The 20,893-nt window shown below is 42.9% G+C and overlaps 3 protein-coding genes across 14 annotated transcripts in view; 2 read left to right on the forward strand and 1 right to left on the reverse strand.

Annotated features, from left to right (window-relative positions):
• Window positions 1-211: 211 nt before the first annotated feature.
• Window positions 212-5,292, reverse strand: LOC143908064 (E3 ubiquitin-protein ligase ZNF598). 4 transcript variants are annotated; one of them, XM_077425345.1, is made up of 3 exons: window positions 5,133-5,292; window positions 3,812-4,380; window positions 212-3,701 (listed from the first exon to the last, which is right to left on the reverse strand). In XM_077425345.1, the coding sequence occupies exons 2-3, from the start codon at window positions 4,223-4,225 to the stop codon at window positions 1,338-1,340; spliced, it is 2,778 nt and encodes a 925-aa protein (XP_077281471.1). In that variant the 5' UTR covers window positions 4,226-4,380; window positions 5,133-5,292; the 3' UTR covers window positions 212-1,337. The 4 variants fall into 4 exon arrangements, with proteins under 4 accessions (XP_077281471.1, XP_077281473.1, XP_077281474.1 ...); XM_077425347.1 differs by lacking the exon at window positions 5,133-5,292 and adding an exon at window positions 4,938-5,095; XM_077425348.1 differs by lacking the exon at window positions 5,133-5,292 and adding an exon at window positions 4,557-4,876.
• A 1,471-nt stretch (window positions 5,293-6,763) lies between these two features.
• On the forward strand, window positions 6,764-12,955 carry LOC143908200 (proteasome activator complex subunit 3-like). Of its 3 annotated transcripts, none has more exons than XM_077425640.1 (5): window positions 6,764-7,872; window positions 9,781-9,816; window positions 9,994-10,320; window positions 10,594-10,730; window positions 10,842-12,955. In XM_077425640.1, exons 1-5 carry the CDS (start codon window positions 7,840-7,842, stop codon window positions 11,062-11,064), a joined length of 756 nt encoding a protein of 251 aa, XP_077281766.1. In that variant the 5' UTR covers window positions 6,764-7,839; the 3' UTR covers window positions 11,065-12,955. The 3 variants fall into 3 exon arrangements, with proteins under 3 accessions (XP_077281766.1, XP_077281768.1, XP_077281769.1); XM_077425642.1 differs by having other exon boundaries at window positions 6,764-7,854; XM_077425643.1 differs by lacking the exon at window positions 6,764-7,872 and adding an exon at window positions 9,116-9,591.
• A 151-nt stretch (window positions 12,956-13,106) lies between these two features.
• Hnf4 (Hepatocyte nuclear factor 4) overlaps window positions 13,107-20,893 on the forward strand; it is a 35,153-nt gene continuing 27,366 nt past the window's right edge. The window contains exons 1-2 of one of the 7 annotated variants that reach the window (XM_077425636.1): window positions 13,107-13,125; window positions 16,084-16,230. In XM_077425636.1, coding sequence (XP_077281762.1) covers window positions 16,137-16,230 — 94 coding nt within the window. In that variant the 5' untranslated portion in view covers window positions 13,107-13,125; window positions 16,084-16,136. Of the gene's footprint in view, window positions 13,126-13,410; window positions 13,798-13,847; window positions 14,030-15,384; window positions 16,231-20,893 lie in introns of those variants that run through there. The other 6 variants (XM_077425631.1, XM_077425632.1, XM_077425634.1 and 3 more) reach the window with 6 other exon arrangements.

A 20,893-nucleotide genomic window follows, 5' to 3' on the forward strand; every position in this document is an offset into this window, starting at 1 on the left:
ACACATAAATTGTAAGAGATATGATTAGAAATCGTTGTCTCACAATATATAAATCTTAAACATATATAATAAAACAAATAAACGTCAATCAATTGTTCCACCTTGTGAAGTCAAGATATTGCGTTTGCCTCCATTAATGCTCGACACAGCAAAAAAAAAAAAACAACCCAAAGGAAACGGACAAAGCCGGCGAAGGAATAGTACTCGTTCGCTCGCTCATCAAAATCATGTATTGTCGTGTTAACTAAACGTACAACTTTGTTACGGTACAAAACAGTACGGTGGTGCTACAAGTACTGTATAATGTATAACGTATCAAACTTGACTTGTTAAAGTATGGTGTTACTCTTTCGTATATAGCACAGCAATCTCTATTTCATCTCTATTCCGAGAAATAGCAAATAAATTATAGGAAGGAACGCTTCTCTATTTACGAACTTTATGTACACGGTCTTAAAATACAGCAGTAGAAGTAGGTAATCGTTGAAACCATTAGTTTGCGACGTCACTATACATATATAATATACGCATACGTCCACTCTTCATAACTTGTAACAGACTTTTTATATATTCAGTATCCTCTCTCTCTCTTTCTCTCTCTCTCTCTCTCTCTCTCTCTCTCTCTTTATATATATTTTTCAGTTTATTATACAAAAAAATATTTTATCTCCCCTTCATCACGCTGGTCTCGAAGCGTTGCATCATTAATATAACCGTCTGTAAAAGCTCTCTGATAGCGAATTCGGCCGCTTGCACCAGTGCACACCGAGTGCGCACTAAGGCTTATTCTTAGGCAATTCTTATTTACAGATCATCTTAAATATCTCTTGAAATACTTCTTACCCAGTAAAATGATCTGTAAGCATCTATACGATTGTTTTATTCATTAATAAGTTTTTGAACGTGTATTTAAGCGACTTAAAATATAAGAACAGATTATAAACAAGTTTTAGTGCGCATTCAGTGTACACTGGTGCAAGCGCCCGAATTTGCTGTAAGGTATATATATATTTTTTTTTCTTTTTTTAATTTCAATCAATATTGCCTCGGAATTCACTCAATAGGTATCAAGTCGCTATTGCGAATAGTCAGCGCTAGTTCTATGCACGTTTCGTTCTTTAACGCTAAGGATCGATTGACTCTTGGAATAAATATTACGTATTACGCTCGTATCGCGTATCGGATAAACGCAACAGGTCCAATCTCGGTATGATGGTATAAAAACAAGAGTCATATATTTACAACCGTTTTCAGCAGTTGGGCGTGCGGATGCTCGGCTTGTCCAAGTGCTCCGGAACGACGAACACGACGATGATCGATGAGGGAGGATAATTGACTCATTTACGTACCCACGTGTTCCTCGGCGGTGGCGTATTGCTCTTACCCAGCGCCGGGAAATGGTTCTCGAGCGTGTGACTGGACATATGCGTTCTAAAATCCAGACCGTTCTTGAGAACCTGACCGCACGTGGCGCACATCTCTAGTCCTTTCGCCTTGCCGCCCGCCTCCCTCTTGTGCACTTTGAATAGCTCTCGTTGCTTCACGATGTCCGGCAACAGTACCAGGAGTTCGGGGAACACGCTTTCGAAGGCGCTGGCGCCCATAACTTCGCGACAGTGCGCGTAATACTCCCGGGCGTCGCAGGTGCCACCGCGAAAGAGGCCGCTCACGTAACGGAATTCCTCGATCTTGTCCTGGTCCACGAGGACCGCGTTGAGCTTCGCCACCAGACAAGTGTTCCGTTTTTGAAAATCGGGCGGTGACACGTAGTCGTGAGCTTCGCGCTTGCCGCTGTTGTCCGGTAGGATGGAATAACTCTCGCCGGAGCTGTTTGTGAACGTCAAGCCGTTGCCACCGTGCAGCCCGTCGAGACTGTTGCACTTAATGGAGAAACCGGGCGGCGGTAAGGTCGGGGAAGCAAAACCGGGTGGCGGATTCGTGAAGCCTGGCGGTCCGCTACTCGTGCTACCCAAAGCGGGAAAGTCCTCCGTCCGATGGATATTATTGTTGGTTGCGTTCAGGCTATCTATCTTCAGCTCGCTGCGCTTCCTCTGCTTCTCCCCGTTCGATGAACCATTGCCTCCGCTTCCGGATTCCGTATTTATAACGGTCGCGATTCCCGAACTTCCGTTCGCGTTGTTCTTGTTCTTTCTCTTGTCCTTCTTGCTCGCGTGTTCCCACTCCCTCGAATTCTTGGACGTGCTATCATCGGCACTCGCGTTGTCGGTATCCTGCGTGGCTCGCGAATTCTCCTTAGAAGCGACACGAGAGTCGTCCGAGTCACCGGTATGCGACAATTCGATGTCCTTCTTCGTTATAACAGTATTTATATTCGATTTGGAGCCGCTGGACTCGTTACCACTCGAACTATTACCGCTCGAAGCCTGCTTCGCTTTTTTCTTCTTCGTCTTGCCCTTCGTTTGATCCATCGTTGTTTCGGCGTTGTTGCTAATACTGGAACTCCGGACGTTATTCTGCTGCGAGTTCTGTCCCCACGACGGTACTACCGTAATTACCGATTGCTTTTTCGACTTTGACGACTTGGACAGACTCGGAAAGTCTTGGCCGGATCGAATGGGCGGCGCCGATGGTATCGAGGGCGGCGGCGCGACTTTCTTAGACTTGGGCGTGTTTGCCGATGCTGATTTCGAGCAGGTCCATTGCAAGACTTCCTTCCATTGAGTCGAACCGGCAGTACCGGTAGACGGTTCGGAGCTGCCCAACGCAGGAAAATCGGAATCTATCGACAACCGTGCGGGACGTATCCTGATGTTAGGCCCGGATACTCTGGTGGTGACGGTGCCGTTGGGTTCGTGGTTCACTCGTATGGAGACGTTCGAAGACGTCGAACCTTTCTGACACCGCGACAAGCCGCTGGATCCCGCGCTATTGCTACTGCTGGAAACGCTAAAGTTCACAGTTTTCGAGATACTGGGACCGGACGAATCCGGACCTAACGCCGGAAAGTTTTCATCCGTTACCGCGAGCGGTTGATTTCTCACGGTGCTGCGAATCGTTACGTTGCCTCTGGTTTTGGGTTGAGCTAAAGTGGGAACGATGGGAGCGGCACTACCACCTAACGTGGGAAATTCGTCCGTGCTTCGAACATCGACGGACGGCTGCCTCGCAAAGGTAGGCTCGTCGTTGGATACGAATGAATTGGAACCGCTAGGTACCGAGCTTTGTTGGTAATCCCTGGAACTGTAATCTCTGCCGTTGTAATCCCTCGCGCTCCTCGACGTGGACGCGCCCAGAATACCTCTCCTGTTCATCCGATTTTCGCCGCGCGGTGCCAAGGTGAACTCCAGCTCTAACGTTCTCGCCTGTTTGGCGGCGGCTTTACTCAACTGCTTACCATGCACGCTGGCTTTGTGCGCCTTGAGATCTATGTCGGTCCGAAAAACACTCGTAAACTTTTCCTCCGCGCACACCCCCTCCTCGCACAGGTAATGTTCCTGCCGGAAGTGGTCTCTGAGATAGTCGTAGGAGCTGTAATACTGATGCAGACCGTCCGCGTCGCAGAAATGACAGTACAGATGGTCGCGCCTCAGATGCCGGTACAGCTCGTCGTTGTCCATGTACCTCTGATCGCAAAACTCGCATAGAGGATGACCCTTGTGACTCCTATCGTCGACATCGCCTTTCCTCCGATGCGTGGCTAGACTCGCTCTCGTGTAACAACGTCTTTCATTCGAAAATATCTGTTCAGAAGCAAATGATGAATTAGTATTATAGATACGAGATAACATCGCGATTGTTCTCGCGTACCGTTTGTCGATTAAAAGAATTGCGCGTTTAAACGTAATCCTACCTTCAAGTTCTCCACACATAGGTCGCAATAATGCAGCTCGTGTCGTTGTCGCATATGCTCTTTTAAACTGTCGAAACTGCTAAAGACCATCTTCTCCTTACATATCGAGCAGGCGTTGGCTAACAATTCAGTGAATTTCTCTTGAATATCGAGGCTGTTGAAGTAGATGTCGTATCGAGTGTCCAGCAGGTTGGTTCCCGTCAAACCGTGGAAGGGCTCGATCTCCCGCGTGAATACAACTTTTGGCAGATCCTGACGGCAAATGGGACATTCGTTCTGACGACAGAGCACTCTCATCCGAGTGCTGCACTCGTAACATACGGGATGCTCGCACATGCCGATGCTGTAGATGTCGACATTCTTGTAGCACACCACGCAGGTATTATTATTAAAGCTATCGTTGTTTCCAGACATCCTCGCGGCAGGAATCAAGATCTCCGGTCTCACTTTCGCAACTAAATATGTCTCACTGGTTCAAATTCTTGCTCGACGGCGAACAAGGACCTTTTCTACGACAATACAAACGGCTGGTTCTCTCACCGACAGGTTTCTCTGCGGCACACAGGATCCTAAAACAGAAGACAGTGGTGAGGACGGTCCGGTTGTAAGAGAAAGAGATAAAGGGAGGTCGCGCGTGGCCAATCTCGCGTAATCGCGATTCGTCCGTACGTTCAGACGTGGTGACACGCGTATCAACCCGCGATCGACGTCACGCGACGCAATCCTCGAAAATATCCGGCCGTACCAAACTGGCCGCGGGAGCGGGAGTCCTCCGTCGGGATTCGTCGGACTGGCTGGACGCGATTCCTCCGAAAATAGATAACGGCCGCGGAAATTGGCAGCGGTTTCAGCAGATGGCAGAATGTCGCGGAGCGACCGAGGTTATCGCGATCCCCCAATCCCGACGAGAGATCTCGGTCTCTTCTCGCGACCAACGATCGGTCGGGCGATTTACTCTCGGCAAACGGCAATCGCGCGAAACGGGAACGTCGGGAACCTCGTGCGCAAAGACGATCGCGAGAGAGAAAGAGAGAAAGAGGCACGGAATGTGCGAGGGAGATCCGACGGAGACGGAGACAGATGGACTCGGCCGACCTCGGTCGAGGAAGGGCCCGAACGATCCTACCTGCTCCGGCTTCTAGCTATCCGTCTCCGTATCGTATCTGCGGCGCCGACGGCGTAAAGTGCGAAGCCCGACGGGGATTATACCTCGCGCGAATCCGGAAACGAAACGGTGCGTTACGTCTCGCCTCGATATACAGCGCATTCGTATATATTCCCGTATCACGCGGCGGTGACGCTGAACGACGGCGACACGTACCGATCGGCGATATCGGGGCCGGGGGATTCGTCGAAGTCCGAATAGTCCGATCTGACGGTGATATTCCGATTACGAGAGCGCGGGAACGCACTCCCGGACTCCCGGCCAGGTGGCCACGACGGCCGCGTCGATCGACCGCCCGAATTCCGGTTACCGGTTAGAGAAAGAAAAGAAAACTGAAAAAACGGAACGGATCAGCGCACGCGGAGTCGCTTTACCAACAGCCGCACCCGCTATTGTAATCACTATATATTGTAATTTACCACGAGATGAAACGCGTTGAACGACGGTTGCGAAAGCGGATCGACTACGACTTTTCTTCGAAAGAGCAGAGAGCTTCCGTATATAACGAACCCCGATCAACGCGGCGTTGCGGAACGAATTATGTTTTGTTCTGGCAAAACATTGCGGCTTATTAATGTCATTGGGTTTTTTTTAAGGGGAATAAACAGAACGTGCAAAAACGCACGATAGTTTTAAGCACTGCCGGATCCTATACGCGAGCCCGCATTTTCATATAAAAGAAGCCAGTTTTACTAGGGGTACGTTCATCCATTAGACGCTTCAAACGCTTCAGAGCATAATTTTGTCCTTGTTTAACATTTGATAAACAACGAGAATGAAATGTTTCCAAGAGCGTCTGGAGCGCCAAGTGGATCGCACATCGCACCCTAGATATCTGTTAAAAAAATTTTGGAAAAATTTAAAACGGAATCAGAAGTTTTACCATGTCCTTGTCATTGATTCTGATAAGTAAAAGCTAAGCAAAATACAAAGGAAAGCATCTAACCAATTAATTTGGCCGAAACCCCTTCCATTATATAACAAAGGAACCGCCAGCGTTAAAGTTATTGTACATACATATATATGTTAATTTTTGGCACTATTTTTTTTTTATTATAAGTTTGGTTTTGCGTGGGCATTGGGCATTAATTAAATCCACGTGATTATACGGAGTTATCTCTAATATATATAATATAAAATATAATATAATATATATATATAATATATATATATATAAGGAATCCTCTTCCCAGAAGAGAGATTTTTTATTAATAAAAAATATAAAATACAGCCAGTTATAGGAACAGTAGGCTTCTATTTGGCATATTTATCAGGAGAATCATTATCGTGGTAGCTGCAGCGGTGCCATCTGCGCGGAGATCTACGCGATACATAAACGCGAAATTGTGGTTGCATCATAATTGATCAACACATCTTATATCCGGTTCCATGTCGATCAGCCGCTAACCCCGATGAACTCCGCGGGTTTCTTTCCTCGTCGTTGTATATAAGTCGTTGCGAAATTTATCGTCCTTTTTCAGTTAGAGATTCTCTGAACGTTCTCCAACGTCGAGGCATCTCGTAACTTTTGAACTACACGATAAAAAAAAGAGGGAAAAAATCCACATTCTTTATCGAGTATATATATATATATATATATATATATATATGTATATATTGTGGTTTCTGGTATTTTGCATCAAGATAAATCGAAATCTGTATGGACCTTAATTATATATCTTTCGATTATGAACATACTTCACATATGAAGCTATACGCACAATCTTATGCATAAATTTATATATATATATATATATATATATATATATATATATATATATAAAGCGACTAAACAAAGCCTAGCTGATAAGTGTTTTTTTTTAGGTCGCGATCGAGACACTAAAATCTAATTTAAATTTTCGAGTTACCATTGCAGACATTTCAACTTTTGTCTTTTCGAATATTTGAATTCACATAGATAAATATATTATCAGACGGCAAGACTGACTGATTGCGTCACACAATCACGAAGGTTTCAATAATAAATGTTAAGATAGGCTGATAGGCGAACGTTATCCGCGGCCCGCGTAACTAATTAATATCCAATTGTACAAATATTTTGTCAAAGATTTACGACATCGCGGTTCTTTCTCCTCCGTACGCTATACTTTTAAAGCCTTGTGTCCACGAGACCGCACGCGACTCTATAAATTACTCCAAGGCGGAGACATAATAAGGCAGGATAAGGCTGTAATCAATTGGAAACTATAAGCACGTGCCACAGTTCATATATAAGGTCTATGATCGCAACATCCATGCCGCGCATATGTTTCGTGCGATCTGAACGAACATTTACCACGGAGGCACACGGAGGAATCCGAGGAATATTAGAGATTCTCGCTTGACTACGTATACGTTGTAGCGTGTGGAGCGGAAGAGCTGAAAAACACAATGGTAGCGCGACTTCCTGTTTAAAGTCGCGCACGTTTCAACAAAGGGACGCACAGTGCTCTTATTATAGGTTTAGAGAGCTTTTTTTTCTACTGTAAGACGGTACGCTATAGGTTGTACAGCGAGGTAGCGCGCACGGCGGCACAACCTCGCCTGTCATTGGTCGCGTGAATATATCGCGTAGTACGGCTCGGGCTGTGATAGGATAGGATAGAAGCGCGTGGAAGCGCGCAAGCTCGGGCTGTGATAGGATGAGAGCGCAAGCTCGGGCTGTGATAGGATAAGAGCGTGAGACGGAGAAGAATGAACGCGGAAAAGGGCCCAAGGCGCCATTAGCTATCGTAATACCGGATACCGGCGAAAGCATTTCCATCGTTCCATCGGCGAAAGCGTTTCCGAGCATCGCCCGTCGTTTGCCCATTTCCGCCCAGTTCCTGACGTCACGCCAAGGGCTTACACTACGGAAAGTATAATGGAGGATGCTACGGTGAGTACGGTGGGAAAGGTACGTATAAACCACCTCGATTATGTCGTCGGTCGTCGCGTCGCCGACGAGGGGCGAGAGAACGAGGAAACGGACGGCCGCGCGAGTCCGACGCCGTCGTCGATATATACAGGTTAAATCTCGTCTCGAGATGAGGGTATATTGATATATAGTCGCCGCCGTTTAACTTTTTTAACAAGTATATAGCGTTCGGTAAATGCGGTGAAGATCGTTTCTCTGATTCACGCTGGACGATCGCTCCATTACGTTGGCAAATTCTTCGCAAACTCTTCCTCGCGATCGTCGCTGTAAAAAAAAAGGAAGAATTATGTGTTTCGGGTTGCCAGTTTTAATTACTCGCGATATATTATAAATATCCACGCATCACCGAACAATGACCACAATATTTACACGGCAATTTTCTATACAAGCCATTTCTATATAAGGCAGGGTATTGACGCGATACTCTAAATTGTAAAATTTACGAGATACAACCGTTCGCGGTTCCTAAAATGACTTGATTGTATCGGTAAAATTCATTTCTTCTCTTTTTTGGACTCACCGATCATCGGGGGAGGTGGGTTTCAAATTTTTTTTCAAAGATACGTAGAAAGTGAAAAACGCCTGTAATCAATATACATAGGTATTAACGAATCTTGATGATTTATGACGAGAAATCGCGACTCTCGGTATGTAACGATATCTGTCAAATTTGACGTTATACGTTGCTAAATTTTTCTAAATTATGTTTCAAATACGTTTCAGTCGAGTGAAAATAATTCGTAGACAAACGATGTCTCAACGATATTTAAGAGTACGTTTATCGGAACCGTTACGCCGGCTTTAACGCGTACTTCGCAGTTACCTCAAGTTCTGTCATTGGGTAATGCACACAATGGCTTAGTTTACACCGTGCGACCTGATCGCGACCTGACCTATGCCTTGACCTAAAATAGGCTGCTAAACAAAACGTTTACACCATATGTTGACCTATGATACTTTTGGTCAAATATAGATAAAAATCCAGTATCCAGTATCTATTGGTACACTCTCTGCACTTTAGGCGGTCTTTAGGTCACCTGCGTTTACACGCGTTACGTCGTGTGACTTAATTTAGGTCAGGGCACGCGAAAAAGAGACCTGACCCAAGCGAGGTCGCAACCGTTTACATCGTCGCGACCTATCGTGTTTAGGTTGAATATAAGGTATAGGTCGCGGCCTAAACGCACGGTGTAAACTAAATGACAACGGAGAAAGGAGCAAATTTTTTACTTATTCTTTAAATAATGTAAAAACTTGTATATAGGCTATCGTTACGCGTGCCAAAGGCTAAAAATTTTGTGCAAAACTGGTTTACGTGACAAACAACTGACCTTAACCCGTCGTAACCTTAGTGAAATTGCGTCGAGTCACACGTAAAGTCACGCATGATGCAAATTGAAATTTCTGGAAAATTCTTGCTCAAGAAGTTTCTAAACTTTCACATTAGATATCTCTCTACTATTTAACCGCTGGTCAACTTTTATGTAAATGTCATCCACATTCTCTCCGATAATCCAAGCAATCCAAGGAACGAATCAAATAATGCGTCACACCAAGTGGTTATACGGAAAATGAGTTAGCTACAAACGTAATAAATTGCTACGCACGAATCGCCAATTGCAAGAGAGCCCGATTTTCATTACCCGATATGACGGATACACTTTTATACTACTAGATTCCGGTTTGCTGTGGGACATGGTATATAAATTATTTATTTAACAGCGCGGTTGATGTTTTGTATACACCGTGTGAAATTTAATTTATATTAAAGAATATATTATGCCGTGGAAGCACGAGAGTTAAATTAGAATTGAGGCACTTGTGTGTGTTATTTATGCACAATTATCTTGACAAAGCGATATATTTTAACAGAGTTGAATCTTACAGGTTCTTCAGGAATATAAGGATTCTGTTAAAACCAAGGTAATCTTGTCTCTCTCTCTCTCTCTCTCTCTCTCTCTCTCTCTCTCTTTCTCGATTGATAAATTTACAATTTTATATCAAACAAACATTACTCGACGCGCGATACTTGTATATCACGGAGTGTGACGGATCGCAATATATATTTATCGTTTATGTTTTTCGCACGTTTGTGTTCAGGCCGAAGAGTTGTTGGTGAAAGGATTTCCAGAAAAAATAGTTAAATTAAATGAATTATTGGAGACACCACGATTTAGCACGCGAAAGCTGTCCGATGTACATCAAGACTTAAATGTACCCGTTCCAGACCCTATACGTCTCGATCATTCCGAAGATGCCCCTGCTGCGAAAAAGCTTAAATTGGATCAGAACGGAGAAGAGACCAGCAGCGGAACCAAAGTTATGGTGCTTCCGACTAAACCCGTACCATGCTGCAATAAAAAATTTTGCAAATTGATTCACATAGTTAAACCCTACATCGAGCAACTCTTGGAGGATTCCAATTTAGTGAGTATGCCAAGTATGCGCCGAGAGATCTATATTCGAGAGTTGGACTTTTATATACATTTTTTTCTTTTTTTAAAATGATTACAAAAGATTGGATTACAACATACCGGAACCTTAACGAAAATAAAAATTAAGGCAATTTTATGAAATTTTTGTTCCAATTCCATAAGAATATATTGGAAAATTTTTCTCGTCGGTACCGTGTGATCTTTTCGTTAAATTACCCGTTAAATATAGTTGACCAAAAATTATAATTGTTTTTATTTTTTCCAGCTAAAAATGTGGATCTCTTTTTTAATCCCAAAAATCGAAGACGGAAACAACTTTGGCGTATCTATTCAAAAAGCAATGTTATCTGAAATTCAATCGGTCGAAAGCAAAGCCGCGGCATTCCTCGATCAAATTTCTAGGTACGGAATATTAAGAATAAACGATATATAGACGTATGTCTACGTGTATGGATAACTGGATTCAATATTTGTACACTAATTCCGGTTAAATTAATACTCTTATTTTTACAGATATTACATCTCTAGAGTAAGGATTGTTAGTAAAGCCGCGAGATATCCACACATCGACCATTGTAGAAGAGCGATTCAAGAACTGGACGAGAATGAGTATGTAAGCTTACGGCTCGTCACGCGTAAAGTTCGCAATCATTATTGTTCGCTGCACGATCTCTTGATCAAGAACCTGGAAAAGATCAAACAACCACGTTCCTCCAACGCGCAATTCTTGTATTAGGCAGATAGTTTTACGCGCTGTACTTTTTCTCCGTGCGGAGTAATTCTCAACCGCGAACATGATTCGGATATATAATAACATATAAAATAAAATTCATCTTCCTTTCCCCCCTCCTCCTCCTCCTCCTCCTCTTTCCTTCTTCGTCCCATGGACACTCGTTTGCCGCGCGACATTAATTATCCATTGTTTATTCCGTCAATTATGGCGCACTATAAACAAAAACCGATAGCCGACACTTTTATTTTACTTACGAAATTGTATTACGTAGATTGTGCTTGATTTATTCATACGTAAAAGTTTGTGCAACTGGCTTCTTTCGCGTAGTACGTATGTACGTACACAACTGAGAAATATACGTAACAAATATTTCTCTAAGAACGATGAACCCCGAGGACCGTTTCCGATCATTTCATTGGAAATCTCAATTCAAATACGGTTCTTTCGGAATTTCATATTCTTTACGTTTTCGCGCGACGTGCGAAATTTGGTTTATCGAGCGTTAAATGCATTACGCGTAATTTCTTTGCGTCGCGTTGTTATAAAATTATGCGGCGTAGCGAGCTTGCGCGTAACATCGCCAATTATATAATTGGGGCACTTGTAAGCGGAATATAAACGAGTGTGGTCAAAGTGGATTTAGTACGTTCAAATGGATATCGCATCGTTCGTAATTTATATCTGGGTAAGGAGATTAGAGGAGATGATTCAATCTATATTAAATAATATGAATTATATAAAGAGTACTCTTTTTTTTTTCGTAAACGTTTACGCTTTATCGCCGTAAAATCGTTGATATAGGACAAACACACGAGATTACATAGAATATAGCGACATTACAGTATTTTGATTGATTGATGCTCGAAATAAATTGTGTTCTAACTCTGCGAGGTACAAAAATTAAATTAAACTTTTTTTCCGATATATTTTTCCCCGTGTCCACCCGTGTCGCAACACCGGAAAATTGCGCAAGGATTCGAACTACTTTTGCGCGCGCGCACACTGACGCTCGATCCAGATCGAGAGATCCTTGCGGCGCGAGATCGGCGATTGTCGCGGCTTTACATGCTTAATTAATGAACGTGCGGTGACGTAAACAATCCCGTCGAGCGCTCGAGCGCGCGCGCGCACGCGCCGAGTCCTTTAATGCGCAAACAATTATTTATTGATTCAAGGCAGTCCTCTTTCGGTTTTTACTCGCGAATCGCGAACCGCATTGACCGCGCTGAGTCCCCCTTCCCCTTCTCTCTCTCTCTCTCTGCGTTTATTAACGAACGTGTCTCTCGTATGACGACATGTGTGCTCGGTGGGGCACGAGATAGCGAAGAGCGACTTAGACAGTGACGTAAAGAGGTGAGCGCGCACCTGCGGCGCTTAACCTATCGATCTTTGCTACTTATTTGCGACCGGGCGATTTATGGCGCGATCGATAACGATCGATTGTACGCAACTTGCTCGTATGCACGTCAGTCCACGTTCGTCGCAGCTAACATGCAGATACGTTGATCAATCTCAATAATATAAATCTCTCTTTCTCTCGAGTTTTTTTTTTTTTACGTTGAAAAATAAGACCATTAAAAAAATTACTCATCTATTAAATTTTTCGTCAATCTTAGAAATACTTTCGGTTATTATATTTTTATTTTTAGAGAGAATAAGATTCTCTTGACTCGCTTTAATAATAATTGATAGGCCATCTTACTTCTCTCTGCTCCGCATTATTTTATCAAGCTGAGTTTCGTATCTTAATTTATGATCGATCTGATTTGATTGATAAATCTCACGTGATATGCGTGATAATTATATACATCAGTCATCTCCTTTCCGTGATAATAAAGGAACAGTCGTCGCCGCTCTTATATAAAACTATATCGTCTTTCTAAAATCCATGACAATATAGCGTTCGCGCGTTCGCGTCGATCATCGTATTTGTCTATGCACAAGAAAAGCTATCGCGAAAATTTCAACCAGTGTTTCTCTTTGCCGCGAGTTAAACCGGAAGAACAAGAAACCGCAAAAAGAGCCGCCATAATCGCGGCAAGGTACTTTTGTACGCTCATTCAGGTAATCTCGGGAATTATAGCCCGGCCTTGTTCGGCCGCGAGCCGCGAGTGACAGTCGTAAAGTCGTTAACGCGCGTAAAGAGGCAGTTTGACGTCGGGAAGCGCGATTATCGCCTCGAGGTGGTTTCCACGCCGCGGAAACGATGTCCCGCGCGCGTCCACCGCCGTGTCCTCGTTGACGTTCTCCGTTCTCGGCGCAACGTTCGAAAGAAAACGTCGCGCGGCGCGGCGCGCGACGCGACGCGACGCGACGGTACGCGGCTACGCGCCGCGATCACGCGGCAGTAGATCCGACGCTTTCCGTCCGGGCGGACTTTGACGCCGCCGCCGCGCGCCGTGTCCGTCGAGAGGTGCAGAAGCGAGTGCGTTTGCGCGCGAGGGAGCGGGCGGAAGTTGGCGATCCCGCTCGCGAAGGACGCGAAGGAAGCAGAAGGAGCGGAAGCAGGATCGTGTGCCGGGAGGGAATCGTCGGCATGGCGAGCGCGCGCGCGCGTCCCCGACACAAATGCATAACAGGTGTCCAGGGTGTCACTTGCGCCGGGCGCCGTGGCTGACTGAGAACACCGAGAACAGTGAGAAGTGAGAACGGTACGCGTGCCGCGACTGCCGCGTGACAGGACGGACAACGGGGGCGCCGCGATCGCCGTTGCCGTCGCCGATCGGGCCCAATCACGTTAGACCGCTTCCTCTCTTTCTTCTCTCTTTCCCTGATCTCTCTCGTTGTCTCGTCGCCCTCGTCGGCGCCGGCGCAACCCGCGCAACGTGACGGAGCCGTTCGGACTGTTCGCTGTTCGGGTTCGGAGCAATCGGAGTGACGAGCCGACCGTGCCGGCGATATTAGAGCGAACGAAAGAGCATACAAGGCGTCAGGATTGTCAGGAAGTACCGAATGTTCTTTTCAGAAGGTACTTCAAGGCGTATTGAAAATGAAACGTTTTTGGTTAGAATAATATACTTGGGCGCAAGACACTTCATAAATTATTTATCTTCTGATAGGAGAATCAAGCAGTCAGCGATTAAATAGATTCAGATTGATTGCGACGCATATCGAGTTAATTATTCGGCATTTTCTACATAGAGTTGTCCCGGCGCCGCGCCGCGCCGCGGCGCGACAACTATTCTAATAGCCGTACTTAATCCTCTTTACACGATCGAGATTGCGACAATAGAAACGCGCAGCTGCGTTCATCGCGTACTCGTTTTCTCAATGATTTTTTAAATAACGAGCTGCTTTCTGTTCTCTGTGAATACGCCTTTCGTATGTGGGCGTCGCTTTGTATCAAGAATTTGTATCTTGTTTTGTAAAAGCGACAAGAATCACCGGACAGTATCGCGAATCAGTCTGAAAAATAGATACCACAGTAATGTTAATAATAAGTGATCGATATTTAAAGCTACTTTTATTATACAAAGCTTTGCATTGTTTTCTTGTTTTCAAATATCTACTACTGAAATAATCACTTTATAAGTAAAAGGATATTGTTGATATCTCACTGTCAGCTTCCATTTCTTTTTAAAAACTTGTTTGTTTTTTTGTTGCTGAAAGATTTTTGAGGGGAAAATTTTTGAAAGGTATTCAAAAGTGGCAAGGCGCCGAACGAGATTAGCGATAAGCGTAGAAACGGAAGATTCAAATGTTCAGATTATTGCCCACGCAATCAGTTCATAGAATTTCGTACAATTATCAGCGATATAAGTAAACATAGCCGAAAACTAATCAATGTCTTATCGGTTAAAGTTAAAGAGAAACCAACTGGTTTTTTCTCGATCGGAATTTGCTTATTCCGAACTGAGAATATAATATATATAAGACGATACAACAAGAAGAGAGAGAAAAAACGTAACGATCTATTTTTTTTTTCTTGCTCTTTTTATCTAAATTAATTTGTTCTCATTTTTGAAGATAATCTTGATGAAACGTGAACGATTCCTATGTATATATTTGATAGACTGACTCCCGATGAAGATTGATTCTAATGCTTGCGAATAAAGCTGTCTTTATAATTGAGGAAACTGAGATAGTATTGATTCTCGAAAAATATTTCGATCAGTATTATGGACGTTACGTCGCATTTCTTATTTCGGTGCGGTCGGATATTACGTATTTACTGGGGAAGCGTTACAAAATTTTCTAGATGAATTGCGAGTCGATTCGTATTTATAGCCCGACTATTTCAGGCGTTTTAATTTTAACTTGTTTAGATCGCGTCTTCTCTGTTGCTGTCTGTTTATACGTCGAGAGAGAGAGAGAGAGAGGGGGGGAGGGGGAGAGAAAGAGAGACAGAAAAAAAGGATCAGTTTATTTGTATAAACGTTGCAATCGTTGTTATCAAAAGCGTGTTATCGATTACAAGAATCACTTTCTCGAAATTTAGGTCTTATCGCGACCTGTGTGCCTTTCTCAAATTCTATTCGTCCAATATTCGGATCGAATCTGATATCGATGCTCGTGCGCGATCGATCGATCGATATCTCGGACACGCGCGAAAACAGCCGAGGCGCGTTTAAATCACGCTTCGATCCGCTGCGTCTCATCACTCCCGCCCGTGGTGCTCGTTTCCTAATCTCGCCGAAAGCGCGGCGATTGAAAGACGGCGAACCGCGCAGATAGGGTGGAGACGCGGTACGCGGTCGTGCCGGGGGTTAACGCGCGTGATATTTCCGAAATAACCGTGGACGGCGGCCGCCACGCCACGCCGCGCCGCGCCGCGCCACGCCACGCCACGCCGGTGAGAGAGCGAGAGCGACGCGAAGTGAAGGCAAAGGCACGGCACCCGGGCACAACCCCCTGGCGTGTGACGCGTGGCGAGCGCGCCGGGTGTGCGTGTTCGCGCCTGACTTCAGGCGGAACCGTACGGCGCGCATCGGCAGGCGCGGTGACTCGCGACGTCACGTTGACGGTTTTCGGTCCTATAACGGTGTTCGAGACCTTTACATCGATCTACATCGGTCTTGACAGTTGACGGTTGATGGTGCAGCGGAGTAAGCGGCGGGGCCGATCCCGACCTTGACATGGAGGGCCACGACATCCAGGAACTGGTGGCCACCAAGGACAGCGTGATCGTCAGGGGCGGACATCCGCAGCTCTGCTCCTCTTCGAACGGTGGTGAGTACTTCTACTTCCACGAATGATCTACGTGACGAAGCGATCGATTATTTTGACGAGTGATCTGTGCGAATTGGCTGACGGCGATTTTTGCGACTCTATAATAGAGATATTCAAGACTTTTCGGATATATATAGCGCATTTTATTTATCTCTGAACTTATCACCTAGAACTTACCATTAAAATTGAAAATTTTGCTTTGAAATTGATCACATTTACAGCGTATATAATGACCGTGAGTTTTCTTATTAGATACTTGTAATTTTATTTTCTCTACGCGTTCCGCGCGTTTTAGTCGTCGAAGTCGAAACGAGACGAGAACCGGCCGCATTTTGCGCTGGGTACGCGCCCAAAAATACAAATCTATTCGATCAGTTTCAAAGCGAGTACTCCCGCGAGTTTTGCGGCAACGATTTGGCAAACTCTCCGTATATCGCCTCGTTACATTGCCGCAAATAGCTCATTGCGAAGGACGATCGCGCGGAGGGAAAAAAGGGGTCGGCATGCGCGCGCGCAAAAATCGGCCGAAGCCGAGGAGGAGCACGTGTTTATTACGCAATCGGTTGCAGACGTGCACATTCTGTGCCGGCGACTGTGCACAAAAATTCACGCGGGATGAACAAGACGCGCTCGAGATAAGGTCGCGACGGCCATGCCGCGGCCGCAGATAACCCAGGGACCCCGGCTGCGCAGTACTAAAATGGCGGCCGGTCTCGTAATCGATTGCGATGCATGAGTCGTCGGCACCTTAAAAAACAATCTTAATGATCTGTTGACACACAAGTCTATGAAAAGTTAAATAAAATAATCGGAGAATCAGAATTTATGATTAATGATGAAGCAGACTTTACCTCAAAATGACGGCCGGCTAGTCCAGTAATCGATTATAATTAATGTTCGTATGTAAGCATAAATTGTCAGCATCTTAAAGAAGAAAATCTTAATGATCTGTTTACAATCTCGGCAATGTTGACGCTGAATGATGCGAGTGAAGATTCAGAATTCATCATTAATAAGGAATTAAGATGTGTTTCAAAATGATGTTTGGATAATCGATTGCATTCGCGTAACGTGCTGTTATTTTAAAAAAGAAAGATAATTAGTCGTTGATCAACACTAATAATGATGTGTAATTTAGTGATGATTATTATAAATTTCAAAATGGCAGTAGCTTTATTTAGAAACAAATCATAGATTATTTCTATCGAGGAATTTTCAAAACGGCAAAAGCGATGGTGCATCATTTTGTAATCAACATTGCGTTATATATATCCTGGAGAAATGACTTCAAGATGATTATTCGTTCGTCAATAAGCATGATGAAAAATAAAAAAAAAAAACCCGCAGAAGTGTCACCATTAAGTGTTATTTTATAATACACTTGATATTTATTTCCGGGATCAAATTCACGTGCGAGACTATTTGTCCGACCGATAAGTTTTTTGCATTATGTTATGATTAGATACCGATGATATATTAATTCTTTGCGCGTAAATATTATTCATAAGTCGAGAAAGTGTAAGTACTCTTATTACGATTATCGCGTAAACATGTCTGGGAACTTTCGGTTTTAATTTTAATTTTCTGGGATCAAAATCTTTCCTTAAAAATAGCATAGATTTTTTGCGGATTATACTATGAGAAATAATTATTTTTTTAAAATGAATTTTATCCGATTTTATCATCTTCTCTCTTTCGATGTGGATGTTTTATGGTGAAATAATTTCGGGATTTTTGAGTAGAGCTCGCGCGCTCGATTGAAATGCAAACTGCGTCGCAATAATATTTTATTTCCTCTTTCAATTTGTGATAATTTGCTTTATTGCACCGAGCCTCCCTCAATTGAGTAACGGTAATTCATCGACGGCGCATCTTGGCACGTGGCATCCGCGCGTGGTTACTGGTTATTTCCATGATTCGCGCGCGCGACGGGAGCGAGTATCATGTATACGAAGAAGCGTGTTTACGTGAGATAACACGCCTAAAGAAATAGGGAAATATAAATAAAACGCTCGTTGCTCGCGCTTCGCGAACTCATGTTTCATTTTTCCATGTCCTCCTTTAATCATCCTCATCGCAGACGAACGGTATCTCGTTAACTATCCTTTTTCTCTCTTTTTCTATCATAACGTTGACTCAACGTTTTTGTTCGCGAACGTTAATACCGGCTGAAACGTATCGAAATCGAAGTGAAGCTGCACGCTAAACGAAGGCTAGAATGTATATATGGAAGACTTCCCTTTTCAAAGAAAAGATGAAGTATCACTTCACCCAACTACCCTCGAGTACCCTCGGGCTCACTTAGACGTCCAAGGACGAGGGCAATCCGGTGGTCACGGATTTCGCTTGTCAGTGAATCGCGACACGTTTTGACTACATGACAAATCGAAGGTTGCTTCCTCGACATATATCGGCGGCTATAATAACGTTATAAGCAAACCGCGCCGCGAAGAGGTCAGCCGATAACCCGCAGCAAAGAGGAAAGAGCTCGAGTTTTACGACGGTCGCCGAGATCGACCAACCTCGTCGATTTGGCGTTACTCTAATCACACCTATCTAACGGTAAACGAAAGAATCTGTTGATATTACGCGAGTCAACGTCGCGAGCGGAAGTTTTTTCGTTTTTACCGTTATACATATTAATTGCATGTATCTACTAACGCGTTGAAGACGCGCGTATGTATTTAGCATTTATTGATAACCGGTGTTACTGATGTGTCCAATTGATTTGTACAGGATGTGTCTGAAAAAGTATTATCGACAAAGAGACGATTCTTCGTGAAGCAAAAATACAGAGTAAATTGTAAAACAAACGATTTAAAATTGTAGATTAAATTTTTTTCTTACATACGAAGCATCGCGTTCTCGAGAGAAATTATGTTAAAAATCGGCAAATTAATTACGATGTTTACCAGTTTCTTAAAATTGTATAATTAACTTGTTTCAAAGATGATTAAATGAAGTAACGAGTATGTTGGTAAAAAATTTTATTTATTGTCATATTGAATATATAGTTTCTGGTATTTTGCATCAAGATAAATCGAAATCTGTGTGTGTGGACCTTAATTATATAATATATGAATATACTTTACATATGAAGCTATACGTATAATCTTATGCATAAATTTATAATTGAAAAAAAAAAACACTTTCATAACTCATAGAAATATCTGTCATGTTTTTTTACGATATTAAAGATTGAGACTTTTAACGACTGTATTCGTCCTTGTCGTAATCTCAGTATATTTGGATGTAGGAAACGAAAGTGTTTGTGCGCGATAAACATTCGACAGAAGTTATATAGGGTAGGCTGTTTTAATATGTTATCCTAATCATCTCGCTTGTTTATTTTAGAAAAAAAAATATTTCAAGCTCGTAGAAATATCTCGTAAAATATTGATTTTTCATAGCTCTACTTTACATGCAGTGTGGAAAATAAAATCGTGTAAAAAAGATTTATATGGTTTCATTAAAAAAAAAAAAAACATTGGTAACATATCTTATGAAATTATATTATTACGTATATTATTTAAAAAAAAAAAAAAAATGCTGCGTATATCATACTTCTCTTTTGAAATTGAGAAATTTTTATTAGAAATGCTTTTAGGGATACATTAAAATAATTCACCTTGTATATTTGTGTATATCCGTATATATACACGTTTTACAATTATCTAACATCTAACAAAGCAACTAAACAAAGCCTAGCTGATAAAAGATATTAATTTTTTCAAATTATGAAATATTAATTACTCTTCGTAGGTTCCCGCTCTCTATTGTTTTCAGAAGCTTAATTCTTATTTTTCCTTCTCAACTTATTAGAGATAAGCCGGAGCCGATAAACTCGCGCTATCGCGCCGCTGATGATTAGACCATTATCGCCAGATTACGAATACTTCCCTCGAATGCGAAGTTTTGAACGTTCATCGTTGACTCGCGTCTTTAAATTGCTACAGATGTAGAGAACGAATTCCAAAGGAAGATGATGTGGCGAATTATCTCTTAAAATATAAGCAATAAGTTTTTACGGATCTGTTTACCAAATGCGTTTACCACAAATACCATGCAATGCTCCAAAAATACCAATATAACAATACTCATGGATTTCGAGCCACGACACTAAAATAAGGGCGCATATCTTTTGCACGTCACAAAACTGTTTCGAAGATTTTTGAAACTATATACAAATTATTGAATATTACGTGAATGACAAATTTAAAATAAATATATATATAATCATATACGAATCTCTTTGTGTAATGTGTCAACTCAAGTTGCCGTTTCAAATTCTCAAGATAATAAATTTGATGGTACACTTAAAATGTAACTGCTTCAACAGGTTAATTGGAAGTTGTTTTGTTAATCCTAACTAAAAAGAATTATAACATTTTCAATAATTTTCTTTTATTGGACTATACAATATGTTTCATAATTTTCTCTAATTATTGCCTATAATATTTTTTAATGAAAAACCCGTCGAAGAATTCTAAACCTTTTCATTCTCTAATATTATCGCCCAATTAATATCGTTGTTTAGATGAACATATGTTCGATGCACTGTCATTCTCACGCATATTACGAGATGCGCGGCTCACGGATGTATGTACATCAAGACCCTGGCTGATTGGGTGGATTTTATTTATTTAATAATACCTTCCTTTGT

Source organism: Temnothorax americanus, unplaced genomic scaffold (genome assembly GCF_048541705.1).
Source record: "Temnothorax americanus isolate GAGA-0224 unplaced genomic scaffold, ASM4854170v1 Scaffold9, whole genome shotgun sequence".
NCBI classification, from domain to species: Eukaryota; Metazoa; Arthropoda; class Insecta; order Hymenoptera; family Formicidae; genus Temnothorax; species Temnothorax americanus.